At 32.7% G+C, this 26,281-nt stretch overlaps 1 protein-coding gene across 6 annotated transcripts in view; it reads right to left on the bottom strand.

Annotated features, from left to right (window-relative positions):
- LOC125055643 (mitogen-activated protein kinase-binding protein 1) overlaps positions 1-26,281 on the bottom strand; it is a 76,051-nt gene that overhangs the window by 13,419 nt on the left and 36,351 nt on the right. For 4 of the 6 annotated variants that reach the window (XM_047658114.1, XM_047658119.1, XM_047658118.1 and 1 more), the window contains exons 3-22: positions 19,805-19,896; positions 12,606-12,765; positions 11,424-11,492; positions 10,499-10,603; positions 9,790-9,900; positions 9,398-9,580; positions 9,109-9,269; positions 8,477-8,612; positions 8,052-8,216; positions 7,521-7,636; positions 6,783-6,993; positions 6,197-6,331; positions 5,759-5,869; positions 5,042-5,131; positions 3,719-3,849; positions 3,088-3,216; positions 2,448-2,567; positions 2,195-2,319; positions 1,882-1,979; positions 430-546 (exon numbers count right to left, since the gene is read on the bottom strand). In XM_047658114.1, the coding sequence (XP_047514070.1) occupies positions 430-546; positions 1,882-1,979; positions 2,195-2,319; positions 2,448-2,567; positions 3,088-3,216; positions 3,719-3,849; positions 5,042-5,131; positions 5,759-5,869; positions 6,197-6,331; positions 6,783-6,993; positions 7,521-7,636; positions 8,052-8,216; positions 8,477-8,612; positions 9,109-9,269; positions 9,398-9,580; positions 9,790-9,900; positions 10,499-10,603; positions 11,424-11,492; positions 12,606-12,765; positions 19,805-19,896 (2,565 nt within the window). The remainder of the gene's footprint in view (positions 1-429; positions 547-1,881; positions 1,980-2,194; positions 2,320-2,447; positions 2,568-3,087; positions 3,217-3,718; positions 3,850-5,041; positions 5,132-5,758; positions 5,870-6,196; positions 6,332-6,782; positions 6,994-7,520; positions 7,637-8,051; positions 8,217-8,476; positions 8,613-9,108; positions 9,270-9,397; positions 9,581-9,789; positions 9,901-10,498; positions 10,604-11,423; positions 11,493-12,605; positions 12,766-19,804; positions 19,897-26,281) is intronic. The other 2 variants (XM_047658117.1, XM_047658116.1) reach the window with 1 other exon arrangement.

Raw genomic sequence — 26,281 nt, 5'->3', positions numbered from 1 at the left:
GGGATAAGCTCGCAAGATACAACTAGTGCACCGAGCCACGCCAGAGCCGAGACTGCCCGCGTAAGGCCCGCTCCGCGATTTATAACGACAGACTCAGTAGTGGGGAGAGTGGGGAGACTTGAAGAACCGGCTGTGACGTGCTCGATGCAGGTGTTGTTTGCTATAGGCGCGTACGGCGGTACAGGCGCCGTCATATGTTTTACCTACACAAAATCGCTAAACACTTCTAAAACTACACAATAACAAATTAAAATGTTGATAAAGTTGTAAATCAAAATAAATGATAAAAAAGAAAACAATGATTTAAGATATAAGCAATTGAACCCCCCCGATGATATTTATACTGGTTGCTAATCAAAAAAGAAAACAACACTTGTCAAAGCGTGACACACGTGCGACAAAAACAAATGCAAAAGAACAAAAAATAACCTTCTCTGCTTTTGGAGATATCGTCAAAATATCGTAAGTAGCTCTCATGTTACGGTCAAAATTCCTGAACAAAGCTTCAACACGGGGAAGTTGCGACAAGTTGAGCGATTTCGGCCTCTATTGCAACCATTACCGTAGGAATTAATGACTTGTCGGTCGACTGATCGATCAATTTTATCGACTGAAATTTTACTGCTCTTTTCATAGTACAATTTTTTTTGTAGTACTAATAGGACTTTAAAACAAAAGATACAAAATAAAAAGTAAGGTAAACGAAAGGTAAGAAAACCATGCACCAAATTTAAGTCGACATAAAATTAAAAATGATCATAGATTTACAAACATCTTCAAAAACTAGCATTAACCTCCATCGTTTATTTTCTGTAATAATACTAATCTGTGTATACTTTCAGTTTTCATTAATATCTTATAGAAAACAGCTAACTAAGATCTGTTTGATTCATTTTAAGCATTAATTGATATTGTTAGCGTTAAATCAGCTGACAGTCAATTGTCATTTGTCAGTTGTCAATTTGACTTTGACACATAGGAACCCACAATTAAAGATGATTGTAAATCTTGATAAAAATAACCATCACCACACCATGTGAGTGATTAGACATGTTAAACTAATTACTAACATCCAATATCAATATTTTTTTAAATATTACAAGGAATATATTCTTGTAATATCTCTCAGAATCTGATAATATTTCAAGGAATATTTAGCACTAAAGTAAGGAAACTGCAATTTTAACTTATCGATATTGGTAGTACCTTGTCCCTAGTTAATTTTTTGTTAGATATTTACATTATTAGAACTATCTACAAATTATCAAAGTTGTTTTAAATTTGAAAAGCATATGTGCTCACTGGAAATAAAAACATCGAAAAAACATGTAAACAAAATAATGTACACAATTTCCACATAAAAAGTTACATTTTACGAAATCGAAACTTGAATAAAAATACAATTTTTAAGGTTGTAAGAATATACGTTTTAAAGAGAATGAAGGGAAAAAGAGTATCGCGTAAAATGAAACGCACTCCTTTAATTACATATATGGCAACTAGTCATCTGCCGTTATGTGATGTTTATTCAGGCAGTATTACACGATCAAATAGCAACTTTGGGGAAACATATATTTTTCTTTTTTTTTATAAAATCGTAAAAAATAGCTTAAATCAATTATCGCTTTGCACGAGCGTCATTAAAGTGACCCCAAAGGCTCGAGACACACAGTCGAGACTCGGCGAAGTACAACTCCCTTATGTCAAAATCGTATTGGATTTTTTTAATTTTTATTGTGTACCAAATTCGTGAAAGAAGTTCGGCTAACGACTTGACAAGCTCACTATTGGATTTAAAATATATATATATAGTAGGTATTTAGATTTTTATTCAAGTCGATATTTTAAAGTATGTACGTATACACTTATACGTATAAATACCTGTTTTACCCCCTGTTCCCTTCTTTTCTCAATATACCGTGTGTCCGTACCGCTATCTAGCGAACTATCCTTAGAACCGTCGGAATCACCTCGTTTTTCTGAAAAAAAAAAAACATCCAAATGAGAGGCAAAAAATGACAATTTACTATAATTCTGTTAGAAAATGAAATGGTAAAAATTGGTTGCCCCTATCGTTATCTTAACTTTCGCTTAAACTTATTAGCTAGTATTGGCTATGCTTACCATGGACAGTTTATTTGATATAAAAAGCACAGTAATCATATTTGAACTCTGAAGGTAATTTCAGACTTACCATTAGCGGGTAGTATTCGAGTAGCCCATTTTCCTCTCGCAGGTGGCTCTGGGGGTGTTTCCGGTGCTGTTAGCTCATTTCCTAAGCTTTTCTTGGCCCATGAAGGTAAGCGGCCTATTCTTAGCCTAATAAAAAAACGCAATATTAAATCAAATGAGAACTACAGAAAATATTACTTTATTTGCGGTAACAGACTCAAAATAACAAAATATTTATCTAGAAGCAAAACTAGTATCTTAAAAATAATACTTACGTATAGTCTGGCACAACGGGTGCAGCAAATTTATCGTCAGCCGTCAGTTCTCTGGGCGGTGAACCCAAATGGGAGTCGGTTTCGCTTTCCAAACCTGACATACCGTTAGATGGCGCTTTTCTGTAAATAACGTGTTTTAGTTTAATGATTATAAAGAAATTCTTCCCTCAGAAAATAATGTCATGTGGCAATGCTATAGAAAATTTCTAACAGTTATTATTGCAAGCGTTTTAGACTTCCTTCTTTTCCTAATTTTGTGCATTTCCATGACGAAATTATATTATGTTTAATTTAAATAATAATCCGAGATTGCAACAGAATGAAATTAAAAATCGCAGGCCCGTATTCAAGAACATCATCCAACTCTTAATTTAGTTTAAATAGCCGTTAATAGTTCTTTGTATGAGCTTTAACATATTTGACAGCGCTCTAGACAAGATTGTGACTTGAGATACGAATTAGAATATGGACAGACTCGACTCTGAATCTTATCCTAGTTGAAGAAACCCAAGATAAGTTGTACCACCTTTTTTGTTAATTTTTTTCCTCACTTTTGCGTCAAGTAATCAAACATCTCGCTTATTAGTACAAACATATCCTACCAGCTTTACATCTAATATTATATTCTCCTTAAACTAACCTGCCCTGTCGAATTGCCTGTTGCGCCAACCTCGCCCGCATAGTGACAACCATGTCATGTGGAACTCGCCATACGAATATACATCCGTCCCCACTCGCCGATATTAAGTGCTGGCAGTCGGGAGTAAATCTAAAAATATCATTATATATTTACGAGACTAAATTATTAATATATTGATAACAATTAAATCGAAATATATATTTACTAGCATACCTGAAAGGCGTTGTCCAGTACACAAGTAAAACACAAAATACACGGTCCAACCGTTAAGGAGCAAACACAGAAGATTTATAAATAAAAAATTAATTAAATTGATATCGCTTGTCATTAATTACTAGGTGTGAATTTTCTGTTGCCATTAAATAAAATATTTTAATAAGGACGCCTGCAACCCGGTCAAAGCAAATGTTAGTATATGCCCAAGAAAATAAATGTAACTGGTGATGGTAACTTAAAGCGGAGTTGGGTATGGTTTTTTTATTTTTTTTTGTGTAAGCAAATCTAAATAAATATTTTGTATTTTTTTAATACAAAAGCACGAGGAATATGCATAAAAGTAATCCTAAACAACATTTTTTGCTACAAGGATGACAGTTTAAAAAAAAGTTAAATATCAAAACCAATAGCTCACCTAAGACCAGTAACAATCTCCGAGTGTCCATACATAGTAGCCATACATTCGCCTGAGTAGTAATCGTACACACTGAGTATTTTATCCGTACTAGACGTTGCAAGATAGATACCGCTACTGTCCAATGCCACCTGGCGACAAAAAAAGGCACTAAATAAATACATTATGTACATACACAGTATGACGAGAAGATATATACATTATATACAGTATGACGAGAAGATCTAGGGCAAGTTGATTAAATTTTCAAAATATCCCAATGTGGTCCCAAAATATTTCTTCGTAATTTTATTATAATTTTTATGACGAGTGAGGTCGCTAACTTACCGGGATACTATGGCGACGTCGCTAGCTACGTATCCAAAAAATTTACTGAAATATCTGGCAGTTAACTCACTCGGCGACGGTTTGGCAACGTCGCCAATTGGGAAGCCAGGACCAAAGCCTCAAAAACCTTTCTGACACATTCTTCTTTTCTTTTTTTGAAGGAAAACTGCTTTAGGCGCGACTAGGGAGTAACACAGTTTTTTTTCTGACGGAAGTAGCTTACTACATATAGTCTGTGTAGTTTCCGCTATTTAAAAATGACAACAATAGCGCGTTTTATAAGTCTGTTAGCGCCATCTAGTGGTGCATTATTTGAACTGATTTAAATCAGTTTCTTGGTAGTGTTTATTTAGGATTAGTGGCAAATATCATAATCTATCAGGATTATTTATTTCCAATTTTTTCGTAAATATTTTGAATTTCAAAGTTTTTTGAAAATCTCTAAATATTCTTATTGATTTATTACTTTTAAAATAAGTAAATTAATAATACATTTTCTGACGATTGCAACATTCTATTATATTCAATAACAAGGTTATATTGACATGTGCTGATCTAACCTTCGTATTTGAATAATCTTTGTAAAGCACATGAATCATAATTATAATATGATATTTATTATTTAAGTTAATATTTAATCATTTCAGTGATATATGCCGTCAACGCCAAAGAAGTTTTACTTCAATCGCGCGTAAAGGTTACACGCACACACAATTTTTTTTCCTTTCTGGAACCTTCGCCGAGTGAGTTAACAGCCATACATTACAATACAAATTGTTTGGATACGTAGGTAGCGACGTCGACATGGCGTCCCGGTGAGTTAGCGGCCTTAGTCGCCATCTGTGGCTACCAACACGAAACAATTGCTTTGCCGTGAATCGCACCCTTGGTTGTACGCCATGTGCTACATGCCAAGCCACGGGTTTTTTGGAGGTAAATCTAATGCCTGGTCTAGTCAATCATATAAATAGAGTCCATAAATATTAGATATTTTACCTTGATCAATGTGCCGTCTTCCGCGGTTGTGCCTCTGAATGTCTTCGTATGACGTCCGTGAGACGCGCTGTATACTCTGACATTACGATCCTGGGATATATAAAATATGTATTTACTAAAACTTATAAAATATACAACTAATATGCATCCTATATATTACTGCGCGTTACATTTGTACCTGCAATATAAAGAGATATTATAAAAATATAAAAATACCACGAATCTTCATTTGTCATGTATAACATTATTCATGTAATTAATTGAATTATATCGTTAAATAGGATATAAAACAACGAAAAGTTTATTTATATTTTTTTTATATTCCGCCCAGACTATCTCTGATAAGTTATTTCTAAAAAGACAAAAGACATTTTATTACCCATCTAAGAAAGTTTTATTTGAAAATTCAATTGACGTTTTTACTATTTATCTTTAATTATTAGTTATGTTTACCGTCCCTACCACAAATATTTCAAGATCAAAATTAACCGAATCGGTCTAACCATTCTCGAGTTTTAGCGAGACTTAATTTGAGAGAATTGATTTTTACTATATATATATTTTATATAGATAAATAGAACAAACAAGCAGACATTGTTATTGGTAGGGTTCAAATTTCTCTATTGGATCAAAATACAGCCTGTGCCCAAGCGAATTAAAAAAAACAATTAGCCACGTGGGGCAAATTTAATAAAATAATATTATTATTATATGTACCTGACAAGCAGTGAGTATATGCCTTCCTCCAGCGTCCACTTCCATGTCGTACAAAGTAGTGCGGCCTGATACGTTTTGCCCACGAGCGAATTGGTAACTGCCATCCGGCATCTGTAATCAACATTATTGACACTTACAGATATATTTCGTTATACCAGCTGATGCGATAAAAAGATTAATTATGTTAATTTATAAATTAAAAACACACAATATGCGATTTTTTTAGAATCGTTTACAGGATTGAACTAATTTTCGCATTATTTAAGCAGCATTTCTTTAAACCGATTGAAATTTCTGAGAATTGATGAAAAATGATTTGCTCAATTTAAATATTATATATTAAATTTTATTAAAAACCTTCTTGTTCTTGGTACTTTAATTGTAGTCCACGATAGTTTTAGATTGGTTATGTATATTATATATATATATTGTACTTACCGTACTCAATTGTCTAAATAGGATGGTCTTATCCGCGCCACAAGACGCCATCTGCAGGCCACCGCCAGAACTAAGAAAGCGAACTGCTGTTATTGAAGAGGAGTGTTCGTCCAAGGTTTGGAGGATTTGGTAGCCCTGTAAAAATTGCGTATAATATAATCTTAATAAATATTAATTTATACAATAATATATAACCTCATACACCGATATAATGAGTTAAGTGTGAGTAGTGTCGGAAGTGATCTCTGGATTACAAATCTAACATTTTACCAGAACATGGTTCAATTATTTTTGTTTTTAAGTTTATCTGTTTTCTTTTTTCATTTTTTGTTGTTAAATATTTTGTCTTATTTCACTAAAGAAGTAAAGGGGAAGTAATGTATAAATAAGGCCTAAATGAATCTTGTTACACGACTTTGACGCTTTTATTATTTATAAGGGTTAAATACATGAACATTCAACGAACTTTAAATTGTCCAAGTAATTTATTAGGAACGTCTTTTAGACAAACTAAAGTACAAATTGGTTCCAAATCTAAATGATAAAATATTTATCCAGTTTTTAATAATAAATAAATGAATCTCACCTTATCAACTAGGAAAACATGTATAAGCCGATCCCGCGAGGCCGAAGCCAGCAATCTTGGTCGTTCGGAGTACTCCAGACACAGGACTTCAGCGTCATGCGCTTCTAATGTATGCGCCGGCGTTCCATTTCCATTCACATTATGGATCCAAATGTTGCCAGCCCTGTCTCCTGCTGCTAAGTGACGTCCGCATGGGGATACTCGTACGCACCTAAAATATTGTATTAAAATATATCAAAAACACATTTTAGAGCAAGATTAGTGTTACAGTTATGTCAACCTTATTTTTGTTAGTGGACTTTTTTCTTTGAGAACGGAACTCCAAGTACAGTCAAAGCATAACTTAGTTTTAATGTATAATTAATACTTCTTCAATTTTTATTTACATACACAGATAACTATTTGATACTAGCTGCCCCCGCGATCTTCATTTCGCCTTAATATACCTTAATATTTTTTTACTTAGCCTACCTTTTTAGTAGCTAAATACTATGGAACATGCTATGCTAATAAAAATTCTGTGAAATTTTTCTCTCTATAAACAACACAAATAATAAATTAAAAATAATTGCTCGAAGTGGTCCAGTCAAGGGGACTCTTAATGTTGCGATAATTATGATTAAAATCTATTGCAATGTTGCCACTTATTATTTCCTAATGTTTCCATCTATACAGCATCGGTCTCTCTCTCTCTCTCTCTCCTATATCTTAAGAAATATTTGAAATTGTGACTATTACCTGACTCCAATCTTATCATCATAGGTCTTTGATTTATCCCGATCGCTGGTTGCCGTGAGATCTACATCCTTGAGGAACTTCAATTCTGGGTCTATATATAATACTTTGTTTAATTCCTGTAAAAACATAAAATATTAATTTGTTTAATTTACATATAACGAATAAGTATTTATAATATAGTGAAAACGAAACAAGATTTGTGTCTAGATAATATATTGCCTGGATGTGATCGCTTAAACACGATGAGGCCGCTCGTTGCCCTTCTCATTATTTAATTATTATCGTTTGATTGCAATGCAATTAAGAGTTAAATAAAAATATATTATAATTATTTTTAGGACCAACTTTCTTTTCAATATCGGAACAAAACTTCATCTAAAAACCAAAACCGAGGGCTCAGTAAGAGTAAAGTAACATTAAAAAATATTCAAAATGTCACGTGAATAATTTGTTATTATTCGTTATTAGTTAATATTAAATTAAAACGTTGACATTTTCCTTTTACAATATTGAACATGTTTGGAAACTTACATTACTATAAATATTCGGTGGTTCCGGTTTCAAATGCCATAGTCTCACTGTGTCATCGCTGGAACACGTCAGAAATGTCCCTGGAGGTAAGGGACCTCCCATCCCCACCATGTCTACACCCCAAATGCATGCCGAGTGGTATAGTGCTGAGTGGGATTTGCCGACCTAAGTATATAAACCAATATTAAGCATTTTAGACTGATGTAGATTCGTCTGACACGGAAAATTTGCTTAAGAACAATCCGTCTCGAAGGACCAAAATATCGGGTTCGAAACCTTTATACAAGCAATATAAAACCAGGACCGATTTTAATATTTATTAAATTTAATTTATTAATCTAAACAATTCAGGCTCCACAAATGAACTTTATAAAATTTAAGATTATGAAGATTTTTTTATTATGGATCGGTAATTGAATACATACCCTTTTAATATCCCGTACATCCCATACATATAAACTGTGGTCGTTGTACACACATGTTAGTTTGTGGTTCCTCTCATCATATGTCAACGCTACTGCGTCGGGATACTTTGCGTTTGCTGGCTGACTGAACATATGGCTGAAAATTACACAAAACCAAGTTTAGAGACCAAATTTTAAAAACTTTATTTTTTATCTTTTCATAGCTGGAATCGTTTCATTTGGTTATTAAAACAACACAAAAAGTTTGAGAAATTTTCTTGATTATAGTCAGGTTGTTTCTGGTTTCTTCTATTTCTGATCAAAACTTTTAAAACTATATCCTTAGAATATGTAAGAATGCAACCAAAATTCAGTTCCTTATTTTCCCACAAGAGCATTTATTACTTGTACTACTTTTGTTTAAAATGTTGTATTTAGTCTCAAAAAAATTGTATTCACTAAACATTCCTTTTATTACAACATCAACGTACATTCTATCACATAGTACATATAGAACGGAACGGCTCGCTTATAAAACGGAATCAATTCAACATTAAATATCGTATTAGCCAGAGATAAGATGTCAAAATGTTCCAGAATAACAATATTTTTTATTTGGTAAAAAAACCATGTAAACACAAATTTATACATACTTGATATTAACACCCTGTGATACATCTACCCCTAAGTAATGTGTCCGGGGTAAAGTTGTGACGTATTTTAGGGAATCCGGGGCAAAACACCTCACAATGCCTTCCGCACATCCAACAAATATATAATTCGCTCCTATCGCCATACAATTTGCACTCGTTGTCTGAAGAAAAACCAATTCAATATTTTAACGATAACATTTTAAGGTAACAAAAATCTATTAAATTACTATAAAAAAATTATCCCAAATTAGTTCATTACACTTTGCTTTTAATATATTTTTGTACCTACCCTCAATTCCACCCATTTGTCAAGCAGTCTCCGGCTATTAAATTCACATAGTAGACCGCTCCTCGTAATGGCATATGTGCTATCTGCCGCTTCTCCTCTCCCACAAACCACGTCACAAAACTCATTGTCCTTCTGCTCTCCGAGTATGGCCGATCGACCCATGAGAGGAACTGGTTCTTTGAACTGGAATTTTAATATATTTTATTTGATTACATATAAATTGTAAAATATAAAATTTTATGTTATATGTAATTTCAATATTAAATAGTTCTTTCAATACCAATAGCGCTATTGGGTACAGTGTACCACTGCAGGTCTTCATAGTAATAACATACCTAAACCCATGAGCAAAATTTCGATACGATCTGATGATAATAACTTAATTTTGTTACCTTAGCACTCCTTGAGTACTCGAGGAACCAAAATTTGACATGTCTGAATCCAACTGTCACGAAATAATTCCCTTGTTCTGAGAAACTGACAGCCTTCACGCGTGATGACACCTGTAAAAAGTATCATTAAAAAGTGTTAATAAATTACATTTTGTATACACATATGTTACGGATAAACACAAAACCATATTAATCTTTAGCATATATAACATATTTATATTTACTAAAATAACAAAGGTTTTTCTTTTATTTATTAGTTCGGTGGATTATCGAATGTAAGAAAAAAAACAGTGCCGCTACAACCTTTTTAGGTTTGGGCCTCAGATTACTGTATCTACTTCATGATATGTCTAATAGACAAGTAGGTGTATTAGCCTGCTGTACCTTACACACGCCGTCGACTTTTTGGGTCTAAGGCAAATCGAATTCCTCTCGACGGTTTCTTTCACCGTTCGAGCAAACTTTAAATGCGCATATATACAGGAAGTTCATTGGTGCACAGCCGGAGATCAAACCTCATCTCAGGAATGAGAATCGTACGCTGAAGCTACTAGGCCAACAATGCTCTCTCGAATTGAAAGTAAGAATTTTTTTAAAATTTAAAAATCATCTGAGTAGCACTTCATAAAATAATAATAAAAAAAGTGTAAAGATTACCACAATCGTTGGTTAACTTAAACATTTTAATCACTAAGTAAAGGGGCATTACCTTATTGCTAGCTAATTTGAGGTTCGCTCTCCAATCCCAAACATTCACTATCATGTCATGCTGCGAACCAACTGATACCAGGTACTTGGAAGACGTTGAGAATGCCTGAAAATAAACAAGGAAAGTGTGATTAATTTATACAATAACTCGATCATAATTAAGGAAATTTCTTTAAAAAATTGATTTTAAGTAAAAACGTTACAATACATTTGTATATATTTTATGAAAATATACCGCAACAATGCAACTAAATGCTGGCACCAATCTGCCACCTCCACGACATCCAAGACGTCTTTCAAGATAAAATGTAAAAGTTATCGTTTGCATTTCAGTCGGCTGGGTTGAGAATTTAGTTGCATTGTCTCATATTTTAGGTTTGTTTTAGATTGTGTTTCATCGGTTTTTTAAATGTTTGTTTTTTTTATTTCAATTGTTAACATTTTTGTTTGCGCTGTCAATCCAAGATAGTATAGGTCCACTGAAATTGCTGGTGACAGCAATTTAAAACTGAGTTGGGCCCTTTTTTTAAGTAATTGTATTTCTTTTTTATATGTGTGCTTTTATTATATAATTTTTTTTATTTCTTTCACATTAATTAAATATGTATATATATATCAGTTGTACTTCTTAAACATAATATTTTAAAACCAAGTCATGTTTTTCATCGCAATTAAAAAGCAACCGCTTAAACACCTCAATGTACCCAACACAAACGAGTTTTCAAAAACGACGACAATAATATACTTCAAGTATTTTTATTATAAAAAATACACAATGAAAAATCGTTTCCTTGATACGCCTAAACGCATTCGTAAATATATTTAAGTAGCATAGACCTATTACAATCGTAATAATTAGATAATTATATTAAGAATTCCATACATGCATTATAAATTTATTAGGACAATATTAACCAATCACTTACAACACAGTTGACTCCGTGCGTGTGACCCGGAAATTCAGCTATTTGTACCGCACCCGACGCCATGGGATCCTGTAATATTACAATTGTTTTAAACAAATCAAAGTATATACTACTCATATATTCTACCGCTAAGACCGCTTAGCATTAAGATTAGTTTTGATTTGACAGAATGGGTTACTACGCCTATGTTAGAAACAAAAACTGACAACTAAAGAACTATTTGTAACTTCAAATAACGTTCGTTAAGGCTTTATTATTTTTATTTTAAGCCAACAATTTATCTGATATTACAAAAATTGTTACGTAGTTATTTCGGTAATATTTCGTAAGTTCAGCAGAATTTTATTAAGAGTTTATCACACAAATATATGCCTACGGAATCGTTTTTTTTTAATATTTAAACTGTCACATATCTCAGACATTTATTTTAAACTTACTGTAAATTTCATTATTGGACTAACATATTCAAGACAGGCGCAACAGAATGCGACCTTATGAAGTCGAACGATGAGAATAGTAAAGTAGGCATACATAAATAGTACCGAAACAAGAATGTTTTTATTAATTTACCTTAAAAGATGATAATTGTATATTATAACTAGCTGACCCGGCAAACGTTTCGCCAGGTATATTATTTCTAGGAAACATTTTTTTAGTTCAATAAAAAATGGTATTGATCGTAGAGGGTTGAAAATTAGGGGTTGTTAATAAAAAAATAAAAACAAAAAAAAATTGTCAAAAAAATAAAAAAATAATATTTGGGGAGGACACGGGACACCCCTTATCACTTAGGGGTTTGAAAGATAGATAGTAGCCGATTCTCAGACTTACTGAATATGCATAAAAAATTAATAAGAACCGTTTCGGAGGAGTATGGGAACGAACATTGTGACACGAGAATTTTATGAATTAGATGAGCTATGATTTGTATTTGTATGATGTTCATCGCATGCATGGTGAATGTCAAGAAAGTGGATGAAGCGGGAGAGGCATATAATATGTTAGGACCATAACAAATGATAGGCTTTTCGGAAAATAATAATTTAAGTAAAAGAAAATAAAAGTATTTTTGTATGTTAGTAATGAAAAATTCAAACCCTAGTGGACCAACGCCCAAAATTATTTCGGTATAATTCCAAACTTGAGTAATTTGTTTCTGTTCTTTATAAAATAGCTTTTAACCTGTAGGTCCCAAACTCGGACTGCCGGTGCATGGCCGCACTCTCCCGTCGCCAGGTATCGTCCATCGGGTGAAAAGGCAACACACGTGACACTCTTACGTGACGCGTTTAAAACGTGAGCCTGCCTGTTCTTGCGTACATTGTAGAGGACTACTGTGCATCTGAAATTGATAGGAAATCGTTAGCAGTGTATACAATATGTAAGTTGTGTAACTGTCGCCAGGGGTGCCTAGCAAGACGTGTTTTCTTAGAAACATTTAGCATCATTATGCATATAAATCAATGGCGCTACAACCTTTTTAGGTCTGGGCCTCAGATTTCCGTATCTGTTTTATAAGCATTTGTTTATCTAAGGGGCAAGAAGGTGATCAGCTTTCTGTGCCTGACACACGCCGTTGACTTTTTGGGTCTCAGGCAAGACGGTTTAATCATAATTTCCTTCGCTGTTCGAGCGAATGTTAAATGCGCACATAGAAAGTCTAATGGTGCACAGCCGGGGATCGAACCTACCACTTCAGGGATTAAAGTCGCACGCTGAAGCCACAAGGCCAACAGTGCTCATTATTATGTAATAAGGACACTTAAAACACGATTTAAGGCAAACATCTTAAGTTTGTATCTACTTTTATTAACACTTAAAAAGCGTTATTAAACCTATAAAAAATATTTATTACTCGAACTCTCTACGACAATTTTTTATGCTATAATTTATCTAAATATACTGCGAGCATAACCATAAAAGAAACTGTATAATTATTATTTTATACATAAAAAAAAATTATATCACACTTTCGCACTTATTTTAATAAATAATTCAGTCTGTTTACATGGGTTTAACTAAAGCATTCGTCTTTCTGTCAAATGCTGTAATGAAAAGAGAATTTGAAACTATTATTATGTATCTTTCCATAATGTAAAGAAATTAAATTTAAACGTAAGTGCTATAATTTGGGCGCCTCAGATATCTCACCATTGTTTCTTATCACTTCATAGGCAGTTTATGACAAACAAGAAAACTGTTAAGCAAATATTGACAATGGTATGTGGCCGTGAGAAAGGACGTTCGAAACTGTCATACATACGAATAAGGTGTATTTGTAGACGGTAATAGGCGGATCTATGAGCGGTAGCGTTTTTGTTACGTCAAGTTTACAACAAGATTAGAATAGGTACTTCAATTGTTTTGTTTAATTAACTTAAGTTTAAATACGCCCAACTTAGTTAAGTCGTTAGTTATCGACGTTAAATATCTTTAGTTTAATTTTTTTTAACAGTTTGCGCTATAACAGTTTTTTAGGTCTGGGCCTCAGATTTCTGTATCTGTTTATCATTTGTAATATATATAAAAGGTGATAAGACTGCTGTGCATGACACACGCCGTCGACTTTTTGGGTCTAAGGCAAGCCGGTTACCACACGATGTTTTCCTTCACCGTTCGAGCGAATGTTAAATGCACATAGACAGAAAGTCCATTACGAAAGTGCACAGCCGGGGTTCAAACCTACGATCTCAGGGATGAGAGTCACACGCGAAGCCCCTAGGCCAACACTGCACTCAACGGTAATTAAATTACACATCTATCGCATTGGCTATTAGCTGCTATGTGAACAAAAATTATAATTTTCGATATAATTTGTAACCATATTTTAACAATGAAATCGCGTCGCTCACCATCGCGGTAATATCCATTCTCATAAAACCATAGTTAACATTCAGGCGTGACTGTGAGACATCATAATATATTCTAAATACGTAGAAATAACCGCTGTTATGGCGTTTGAGTTGACCATTACAACATTCTAATAGTCTGTCCTGCGTTATATCGTTTTATTCATCTTTAAGGTTTGTGTTATTCCATTTTTAAAAAGTAATTTTTAACTCTTTGCTAACGAAATTATAGATCCTATCCTATCTCGTCCGTTCTACGCCCTTGATTTGAGAACTGGCAGTAAATGTAAATTTAGAAGCATTTAATATGTATTTCTTTATTGACGTTCGTAAGTGTACATTGTGTTATCTAAATGAATATGAATTTGAATATGCTTCAAATTATTTGAAACCAGTTTTGATAATATTTACAAAATTTTGGTAATTATTCTTGCATGCTAAAATTATCAATCAAATTACAACTTAACAAACTTTAATAGTAGATACATTTCAATGAATAAATACAGTGCAACGTTCTCTCTTAGATTCTCTCTCTCATAGATCTCTTCCAGGGACCTCAGAAAGGGAATAGCTTTAAACAAATACGTGTTTTTTGAAGGATAAAATTGGAATATTTTTTTTAAGTATATTAAATAATGGTTGCCTGGAAGAGATCGCTCGAAAGTGATATGGCCGTCTTTTTTATATATAAGTGACTCCGCCGCCCATGGAGGCTCCCAAGTGAGTTGCCGGCCTTTTAATTATTCTAAGTGTTTCTTTGCAACAAAGTTTCAAATAAATATGATTATCTCCTGTGACCCAAACTATGACTGTAGCGACCGAAAAATCTACACATAAATTTTGTTTATGTCTACGATTAAAAACACTTACCCATGACTCACTCTAGGAAGCTACTAGCTAAGGCGAGTTCAACAACCTCACGCGACATTGTTTTAGGGTTCAAATTACAGCTAACCTGTTTTATCGAGTTCGAAAATTAGGGAAAACTGAAACTTATTTGCAAAGAAAACATTAGAATTTTATCTACAAATTTCGCGTATTTATTTTATAAGAAGCCTCATGTACGAATAGTTACTGATAATATCGGAAGATACCGATAAAATAAACTAAGATCTAATTACAATACATAATGAAGTATTTTAATAAAAATTTGAAGGTGAGCTAATGCCGGATTTTAGGTCCAGTCGTAATTGCGATGCACCGTAAATGCAGAAAACAGCTCTCAAATAATTCTTTTTTTTAGACTATAGAAATGTTTATTTATTTTTATTTAGGTAGTCAACAGCATTAATAAAAACCAGTAATATATACTGGATTTGCTATCGTATTTTCTGACCCCCAAAAATAACTAAAATGTGAAATTGAAGAATTAAATCTGAGTATAAATTCTATTTATGGGGGCGTTACGAGAAAAGTTATTTTTATTTGTAATTAACACTCATATTGTGATGCCATAATTATGATTATATATATATATATATATATACGAAATCTGTGGGAAAAATCACGCTACTTCAAGTTCAACCGACCGAGTTCAATGTATAGAAACAAAAAGTTCATAAGCTCAAAACTCGGGACGGCTGGACCAATATGAGTAACGTTGTTTTTATTTATTACTTGAACTGCGAACGGTAGGCTAAGTAAAACAACCATATTAATGCGAAATAAAGTTCGTGATCCCATATCTACATAACTACATAAGTGAATTCATAAAAAACAACAAATAAACACACCAATACTATAAAATTTAGACATGTTTGTTAAATACTTGTTACCCCTCATAGTTACCTTGCGTCTGGTTCCTAAGGATAGGGGGACGAACCCAAAATTGGGTGTGTTCTAGGTGTGTCGATCGATCGATAGTAAGTAAGTGCAGCGCCCGTACTCTGTAACTTCGAAGCGACATGCAAATCTCATTTTTGGGATCGGAATCGTTATTGGAAGTTATAGAGTAAGGAATCCTGTAATGGGGCGTTAGCTTTCTTTCAAAGAAATAACTGACTTCAATAAAAGGTATCAATTGGATCTATTGGTGTTATTTTGGTATGCATTAAAGAGCTCTACTAAGGAATCCAAGTACTAAATTTCGTAAATGTTTCTCTTTTATTAAATATAATCCAACTTAGGGAACAGTGTAAGTTTTAACAAAATCGGTTGCGTAGTTAACGAGGTAAAAAGTTTCCTTTTCAGATGTCAGGTGTATGATTTTTTTTTAATTAGTGCGTTTACTCATGTTCTCGATCTTTGATTGTTTTGCTTCTAGATATTATTTATTAAATTTAGACTTGATCCAAAAAAAATCAGAGAGAGATGAAAGAAATAAAAAATACAAATGCCATATGAACAGACAAAAAATATACTATTTTCAATGCAACATAATATTTATATTAATGAGAACCAATAATAAATATTGTATAATCTTCATCATATAAACTCTGAATAAATTAAACTCATTCGCCATTAAATATGAAGACAAGCGAATTGAATAAAATATATTCAGCCCAGTAGAAAAATAGTAAAAAAAAATATTCTTACTATCTCGAAAATAAAATCTTTAGTGCATACTCAATTACATTTAAGGTATCGATTTAAGTTTATTAGATATGTATAGATACATAGAATTTATAACAGGGCAAACGGACAGGAGCCTCGCCTGTAGTGTTACCGTCACTCATAGACACACTACCAGAAGGCTCGCAAGTGCATTGCCGGCCTTTTTTTAAATTGGATGGATATGTATACAGCTCATAAACGTATTAGTGTATTAACATTCCGTAATATGTGTGCTTATCGAGGTCAGATACACGACAAAACATATTTGTTCGTATGCAATGAAACCTAATACTAAATTGATACAAAATTTGAATTTAGAACAGTACTTAATTGGTAATGCATGAAATTTGCAACTTGAATGTATATATGATATAAATTTAATAATGTAGGAATAATTATGCCAGAACAAACGCTATAATTATATCTTTCACACGCAACGCAGTCAAAAGGTACTTTAACGATATTTTTTTCATAGAAAGTGATTATTTTGTATGTCTTCAATAAACAACCTATAAATTTACTTAAGAATATGTAATTGTGAACCATTGATTTAATGTTTAAAGAACTTTATTTACTCATTACAATTTTTTTATTTACATGAGAAACTTAATATATATACGAACGAGATACACGTCGCCATCAGCCGTCCCAATTTTAGTCTACTAGGCTCATTCTGATATGTATTAATGCCCTTTTGAATTGGTTAAACACGCTAATATTACATTGATTATTTATTATATTGATTTTATGAAACTTGCCTTTGCCAGCAACGGCAGATCGTTCTGGGTACGTGTTCACCATCTACATATAAATAAGGCGACGGAAACGTACAGACAGACATGGTTGTGTTGCGTCATTTTGCATAATTCATTGACATTAATGACAAGTAGGTTGGTGCCAAATTTAAAATCAATACAAAAATTATCATAAGGCTAATTGGAAATATATACTTATTTAAATCAACAGTCACTTTTGGGTGCGTAATTGAAACGACGCCCTTTACATGTAAAATATAGTTTTAGGTTTACAATTATATTAGCTGACCCAACCGACGTCTTAACGTCTTAAAATATTATTTTCGATTTTCTAGTACTTTACACTTAATAGTTACACCACATAATGGTAACTTTTAGGTATAAAGAGTCACTGCATGGATTTTTCCCTCCCTCAAGTCTCGGAAATCTAAAGTTTTAGATGTGTATAAATATGAACAACACTTAAAAATTAGTTTACCAAAGAAGTTTCACTTAGCTGTCAGTACTTTGTACGCACGCACTTTTTTTCGTGTTTGTTATATTTGCCTATAAGTGCTTGTCAAGTTCAATCTTGCTTTTATTTCTCTTAGGTAACAATGTATATGTGAGCCGAGCATTGGCAAGCTTTTGTAAATAAATAAATAAATGTCGCAAACTTCGCGCGGACAAAAACTCATTATTAAGATCTAGATATTGCAAGTTACAGAAAGCCTCAGAAATAGCCATCGGTTACATCTGACTCTACAAACATCAGAAATTTAAATTTTCCAACCATAATCATTTGTAGCTATAAATAATTGCATCCCCTGACTAATAACTGTTCTATAATACACTATACTTTAATATATATGTTAAGTGTTGCAAAATTATTTCGAAAAATGTAATATTCAAGGCCCTATATAATCGTTAAACCGCATTGCAGTGGCAAAATGATTGGATTAAAACAATTTGAGTGGAAGTCGGATCGCATTTCAATCTCATCCAAGGTCTGACCCACTGACCTATCAACTATTCGTTTATAGTTTGTTGAATGCTCATAATACATTTAAAAGCCCCTTTCCTTACATAAGTACTATTAAAGTTTATCTCTTTAATAAATGAACTATATAATTTTTTTTATGTTTAATCGATACGACTTGTTGCAACTTATAGTGTGGTGGTCAGACTAGAATTCGTGTATGCGGTGATGTTAGTTATTTCGACTATGTATTTGCGTGCTACTATTTCACCATGCCTCCTGCTGATAGAGGACAAATCTTCGTTTTTAATTAATTTTATTATTATTAATTAATTACTTAAGATGTCATGTGGAACATGGTGTAATGGTTGCAGCTCCTTACTAACATTGTGTAAAAAAAACTTGGCAATTAAAAAGAGTGGCGGAGAGTTTATTACCAGTTCTTTTCTTCCGTTCTACGCCCTTGATTTGAGAACTGGCAGGTAATGTAAAATTAGAAGCATTTCATATTTATTTATTTTTTGCCGTTCATAAGTGTACATTGTGTTACAAATGAATTTTGAATTTTGAATGAGGGGCAAGAGACGGGCTGGTAGAAGGAACAAGTCGTGATTGCAGAACGTACGAGAGTGGACCGGCATCACATCCGCCGAGGAACTGATTAGACTAGCGCAAGATACCGGCAATTCAAGTTGTAAACAGCCGACCTTAGAACTAAAGTGGCACCAGAAGAAGAATGTTAATTTAAGCATCTTCTAGCCACCAATCTAATCGCTGGATAATACTCATGTTAAATAGTATAAGTTTTGGAACACTCCGTATCCTCATAGTACCGAGGGTTCTAGTAATGAACCAGTGGCGCTACAACCATCTAGATTTTTGTATCCATTTCGTGATCAGCCTTCTGTGCCTGACAATTTTTGAGAAATTTTTGAGTATAAAGAATGCCGGTTTCCTCACAATGTTTTCCATTACCGTACGAGCCAGTATTGAATGTGCACATAGACCGAAATATCATTGGTGCACTGGCTGGGAACCTACGACCTCAGGGATGACAGTCACATGCTGAAACCATAAGGCCCAATCACGTAGTAGTAATGAGTATTTTATAATATAGCAGTTTTACCCTACCGGATTCGTTTTCCAGTAGAAGATGAGATTATATTGGATACTTTGTAAATTATCTTCCGCCACACGGTAATATCTATGACAATTGTACTGCCGTAGAACTGTTGAGACCTTTGAATTTTACGATTATAAACTTACCCAGCTGGATATGCTACTAGTTCAGAATTCGGATCGCAGTCCAGAGCCGCATTACTGCTCACTGTCAAGCCAAACACAGTCTCCAACTTAATCTGTGAACAAACACACAATATTAATAATTTTAACCTTGACGTATAATGAAGAAATAATATATAATTTATTTTAATATTACATAGTCATCTAATTGAAATGGTATAGTTAATTTAAGCTATAGACTGCTCATGCGACCCATAACATAAGCGTTGATTCTCAGGGTAAGTATGTATGGGCATCACATGTATGTATGTATGTTAATTATAACGAAGATTAAACATTCGTTACTTCTTTCCTTTAAATGTAGTATGAATATAAAAAAATAAAAATTTACCAGTATTTTTTGCTTAACAAAGCGGAATAGATATCAGACAGGAACTTAACAATGCTTTTTTTTAATTTATCAGCCCACGACCTATAAATATATCAAGCCCTGGATAATGGGTGTTTATTCTGTAATATTCATAAAGAATTCGAATGTAATATTCACATTCTCCAGCGCGCTCTATAAATATTACAAAGGTAAAATTTTTTGTTAGACTCAGTATGAAGTGGAATATCCTAATGTACATATTAAAACTCGTTTCAATCATTATTATTTACTTGTAATAGCCTACATATATTATATCCCTTTGTCTTTGTTCGGACATTTATGAACCATTTTACAGTAATAGGTATACTACAATGGTCGTGTCCACGTATTATAGGGACGGCACCGCTTTTTATATTTTTGTATGTATGTCAATTTAAATTAGGGATGCATCGATACGCCTTTTTGCCGATACGATACCGATACCGATACTCTTATAGAAATATCGCCGATTCCGATACCGATACCGATACTAATGCTTATTGAATTCAAATTAAATTAAGGTAAAATATATCAAGTTTGATTAAAGTTTTTAATTTTTTTTTATTATAAAATATAAACAGTCACAAACTTTGAATAAGATTAAAGGTTGGGTAAATAAAATTAAGAATTAAGAGTAATAGTTAAATTAAAATAAAATAAATAACTGTTCATAATTAAAATTAACATTGATAAGATTTTTGTAATTCTGTATTTTATTTTATTTGGTATTGAAAAAATACTACGTGCGATAGCAGTTAAAAACCAACTAAAGTGTCTAGCGAAATGGAATACGCGGAGACTAAGCGGGTGTGAGGGGCATAGATAGTCCGTGCCTTGTTTCCCACGCCCCGGATCAAACAAGATGCGCGTTTACATTAATTTTTTTAAAGCGCGAAATTTGAAAAGTATCGTTGTATCGGCAATCAAAATATCGCCGATACCGATATATCGGCAAAACCAAAGTATCGCCGATATATCGGTATCGGTATCGGTATCGGATGCATCCCTAATTTAAATCATGTGTCCTAATTTTGTGGTCCAAATAAATAAAAAAAATGCTATTTGTATAGTTAAGGTAATAAAGACTTCAGAACTTTTCTTATTGACATCATTTATAACAATAAATAATTATTTATTAGTTACTAGCTGGCCTGGCGAACATCGTACCGCCTAACAGTCGATTATTTTAAAATACTTATTCTGCTATTCGGGACACACGTCTAGCTAAGATAAAAAAAAGAAAGTTGATAAGACAACAGATACATTATGTCAAAAAATAAAAATTTACCTTCCCGGAACCCCTCCACTAACATTTGAACTTTATGATATGGTATTAAAGTTCAAATTGACTTTTAAGTATTATTACGAATATTTTGTATGGGAATATAGAAAAGTCTTGTTTTTAGACTTTTTCACTCAATTTTTTTTAGTTTTTCTCTCCGTAAGAACCATCCTCGTTCTTCAAAGAATATTATAAAAAAAAGAACTGGCCAAATCGGTCAAGCCGTTTTCATGTTATGTCGTGACAACGGAAAACGGGTTTCATTTTTATATATATAGATAATTTAACTAGCATAAAACACTAAAGTAACTAAATACGTAATGTAATCTGAGTTATAAATGCATATCAAAAACAAAAGAGGAAAACCCGTTTTAACATAATATGAAGGGACACTTTCACAACAACAGAAAATATAATAACATATAAAATAAATTACATAATAATATAGATGTTAGGTTTAAAGTATAAAAACGTTTTTTTTTTCCGTTTGTGGTAATGTTTTTGTTTAGTTTTTTGTATTAATTGTAATTTTTTTAACTTTTTAGTTTATAAGGAATTAATTTTGTTTTATTTAATAGGAAGCAAACGGACAGAACGCTCACCTGATGTTAAGTGAGTAAGGCGCATGGACACTCACATTGCCAGTAGGCTCGCAAGTGCGTTGCTAGCCTTTTAAGAATTAGTACGCTCTTTTCTTGAAGGGCCTTAAGTACAGTGGTGTAGCCCTTCAGGACCAATGAAAAAATTTATATAGTATATACTTCCCACGCTAGATACATAGGTATTATATACCGTTTCCAAAAATACTATTTAATAATTGAACTTTACTACTGAATATTTTTTTGATTAATATAGTTTTAGTAAATTAATTAAAGACTCGTCAATTTTAATTTTAATACAACTAACATAAAAAAATTACATATATCAGAAATTCTACAACCAAGCTTTGCTTCGACGACCTTAAGTCTAAAGCCTTAACCTAAAGCTTTTTACTATATAATGTGCATATATTTTGATTCACAACTTATACAAATAATTTTTACAATATTCTTTATATTCCAGTTAAATTGAGTAGTGACCCTATAACAGGGTTTTATATAAAGCATCAACAATGCTACGGAACATTTAAGTTTAATCGTAAGTAATATAACAAGACTATAAATTTTTTATTACGATGCCAAGTCAAGGCCGTGAACCGGTTTTGTCGTCCTTGCAAAGGCGTCTTCTCAATGAAGATTGTATTAATCTGCTTTAGGTATTTTCTGATTTGTTATTCGACTTGTCTACTAATACGCCATTGATTGAGAACTGCCAGGAAAACGCAAATATTAATATATATATATAAATTACGTGTCACGTTGTTTGTCCGCTATGGACTCCTAAACTACCGAACCGATTTCAATTAAATTTGCACACCGTGTGCAGTTTGATCTAACTTAAAAGATAGGATAGCCTACATCACAATTTATACCCGCAATATTATTTTATTGCAAAATATTTGTTTATTATTTGATAGTCACAATTCTAACAGATGGCGCTGTGTTGAAAGTACCAACGTTTCAAATAAGCTACAATTTAATGGCATTACTACCAAAAAAGCGTGGTGGTCCCCATGACTGGTGTTCTCCTACCGTTTCCCTTGAATAGGTTACTACTATGTAACATAACTAAAACCTTAGCCACAGCAACGCTTGGCCGGTCGGCTAGTTAAATATAAATGTTTTGACGAGAAGTGTACAATATTGTTTTAAGTACATATAAATAAATGTTATGTTTATTTTATTTAAAAAAAACTAAAAGTATAATCATTGGTAGTATTTAACCCCTTACAGATAGCAGAAAGCTACGTTGATTTAGGAAAAAGATGCAACCTTTCAAAGCTGACCGGCAGCTTTTCGGAGGCCACATCTTGAGTTTCATCTCAGCGATAGTGGGATATTTTACAAAAACAAAATATATTTTTTGGTCTTGCTTGGCTTAGCTTATAAGACAATACATCACAATTTGATAGAAAGGAGTTTTTATATAAAAATAAATCAGGTATCGTAATTTTCGTGTAATTCGTATCGTTTTAGTATTTGTCTACGAGTCACATACAAACTAGTCGCCCATAAACAAACATTGTTCCCACAGAAACACGTTCAAAATCAACAATGTTTTTATAATAGTGACATTACTGTGAGACTACCAGTTTTTATTACTCTACTAAGTATACCGTTACTGCTGAATAACATTCATGTGAAATGAAAATCCAAACCAATTCACCACGGACGAGTAAACAAACTTTCATTTTAATTTATCTAACAAATATTAGTATAATAAATATATAAAATACATTTTTGTATATTTTATCTTACTAAAAGCCAGCGAGCGATAGAAAGAAGTATTCTTGGAATTAAATAAACAAACAGAAAAGTAAAAGTATCCGCAGGAAAACGAAGTTATACAGATGGTCAAAAACGGTAACCGAATGGACTGACCCAAAGGAACAAAGAAACAAGAGCAAAAGAGGGATTTGCCGACGAAGTTGAAAGAGTAGAGTGGCAAAAAACTTATGATGACGGCAAAAATAAAATAGGGTGGAAAAAGTTGGAGGAGGCCTTCTCCCGGACGCCATCTTAGAATAATAAAATTGTATATACATATATATATATATATTTATTTTCGTATATTATTTGTAAATAAAAAAGGCTTATTATTATTATCATCCTACTAAAAATGCATGCGCAAACTTTTCTCCTCATCGCAAAAAGTTCTCCTTCTGTGTTATGGTTTGTTGCGACGAATAATTAATTTTATTCCGTCCAAAACGCGTTGCAATGATATGTCTAATATACGTATATATATAGCGAAGTACATTATGACCCTACCCGCAACATACTACTCTTACATATGTATATAAGATGTCCCCTCCAAATGGACCCAGGTTAAAGCAAATTATAAAATATTAGTTATATCAAAATACGGCGTGAAACAGATTTGTGCACTATGGCTTACCAAATCTCGTATCAACAATCTCAAAGCTCGTTCTATTATGAAATAACATATATGTTGTGCAAGCACACACTGACACAATTCCGATACACGTTCGCCTACGAAAAAATATCCCTGTCTATAATATCATGTCACGATTAACGAGTAAAGCACTCCATCAGATGTGATGCAATTATTGTTCGTTGAGGAGCATGGCCATATTCGATTTCTAATAAACGAATGTGTGAGATTTGAGTGGTTGTTCGAAAACAATATGAGAGTGAGTGATGAAGCGTAAACGTATGAAGGTTTATATACCATACTTAGGTATTAGTTTGGTAGTCATAATAATGTAGTTATTTATTAACAAACTGTTAGAATCCGGAGGGTGGGCCTTTGAGGTTTAAAGGAATGAATTTTTAAATGTTTACTTGCTGACCCGTCAAACATTCTCATGCCATCAAAAGATTATTAAAGTACTAATAAAAAAAATCAGTGACAACCTCTTTAGGTCTTGGTCTCAGATTTCTGAATCTGTTTCATTATCATTTTTAAATCTAATAGGCAAGCAGGTGATGAGCCTCCAGTGCCAGACACACGCCGTCGACTTTTTGGGTCTAAGTCATAGTACGGGAGGTAGCAACGTTTTCGAGAAAGAATTTCAGGTCAGCTGATTTTGTGATATGTCTTCCTTCTTGCACTTCCGGTTAGAGTCTGGGCAATCTGGCTGGCGGTAGCGGTTGCGTTCATTAGTGCGCATCCTATCTGTCCAGGTAATAATCCTGGATTTTAAAAGCATTTTAAGAAGCGTAATTTTTAATTTTTCGTTTTTAAATACGTCTACCTGACATACTTTTTTTATTGCCAGACATTTTTCACGTTGCTAACTATGTGCCAGACGCGATTTTAAGTTTTATTTTTATGAAAATTTCAAAGCATTTTAGAATGTCTGTAATTTTAATATTATGTTATTTAAATATAAGGAAAACTGAAAATGAATTTGCCAGACATTAATTCGGTTGTTAAGTCTTGAATTAAAATGATAAAGTTTTGCAGTATGATGAAGCATTGCATTTTAAGAAGCGTAATTTTTGATTTTTCCTTTTTAAATACGTCTACCTGACATACTTTTTTTATTGCCAGACATTTTTCACGTTGCTAACTATGTGCCAGACGCGATTTTAAGTTTTATTTTTATGAAAATTTCAAAGCATTTTAGAATGTCTGTAATTTTAATATTATGTTATTTAAATATAAGGAAAACTGAAAATGAATTTGCCAGACATTAATTCGGTTGTTAAGTCTTGAATTAAAATGATAAAGTTTTGCAGTATGATGAAGCATTGCATTTTAAGAAGCGTAATTTTTGATTTTTCCTTTTTAAATACGTCTACCTGACATACTTTTTTTATTGCCAGACATTTTTCACGTTGCTAACTATGTGCCAGACGCGATTTTAAGTTTTATTTTTATAAAAATTTCAAAGCATTTTAGAATGTCTGTAATTTTAATATTATGTTATTTAAATATAAGGAAAACTGAAAATGAATTTGCCAGACATTAATTCGGTTGTTAAGTCTTGAATTAAAATGATAAAGTTTTGCAGTATGATGAAGCATTGCATTTTAAGAAGCGTAATTTTTGATTTTTCCTTTTTAAATACGTCTACCTGACATACTTTTTTTATTGCCAGACATTTTTCACGTTGCTAACTATGTGCCAGACGCGATTTTAAGTTTTATTTTTATAAAAATTTCAAAGCATTTTAGAATGTCTGTAATTTTAATATTATGTTATTTAAATATAAGGAAAACTGAAAATGAATTTGCCAGACATT

This window comes from Pieris napi, chromosome 13, assembly GCF_905475465.1.
Source record: "Pieris napi chromosome 13, ilPieNapi1.2, whole genome shotgun sequence".
NCBI classification, from domain to species: domain Eukaryota; kingdom Metazoa; phylum Arthropoda; class Insecta; order Lepidoptera; family Pieridae; genus Pieris; species Pieris napi.
This window is presented reverse-complemented; position numbering and strand designations above follow the sequence as displayed.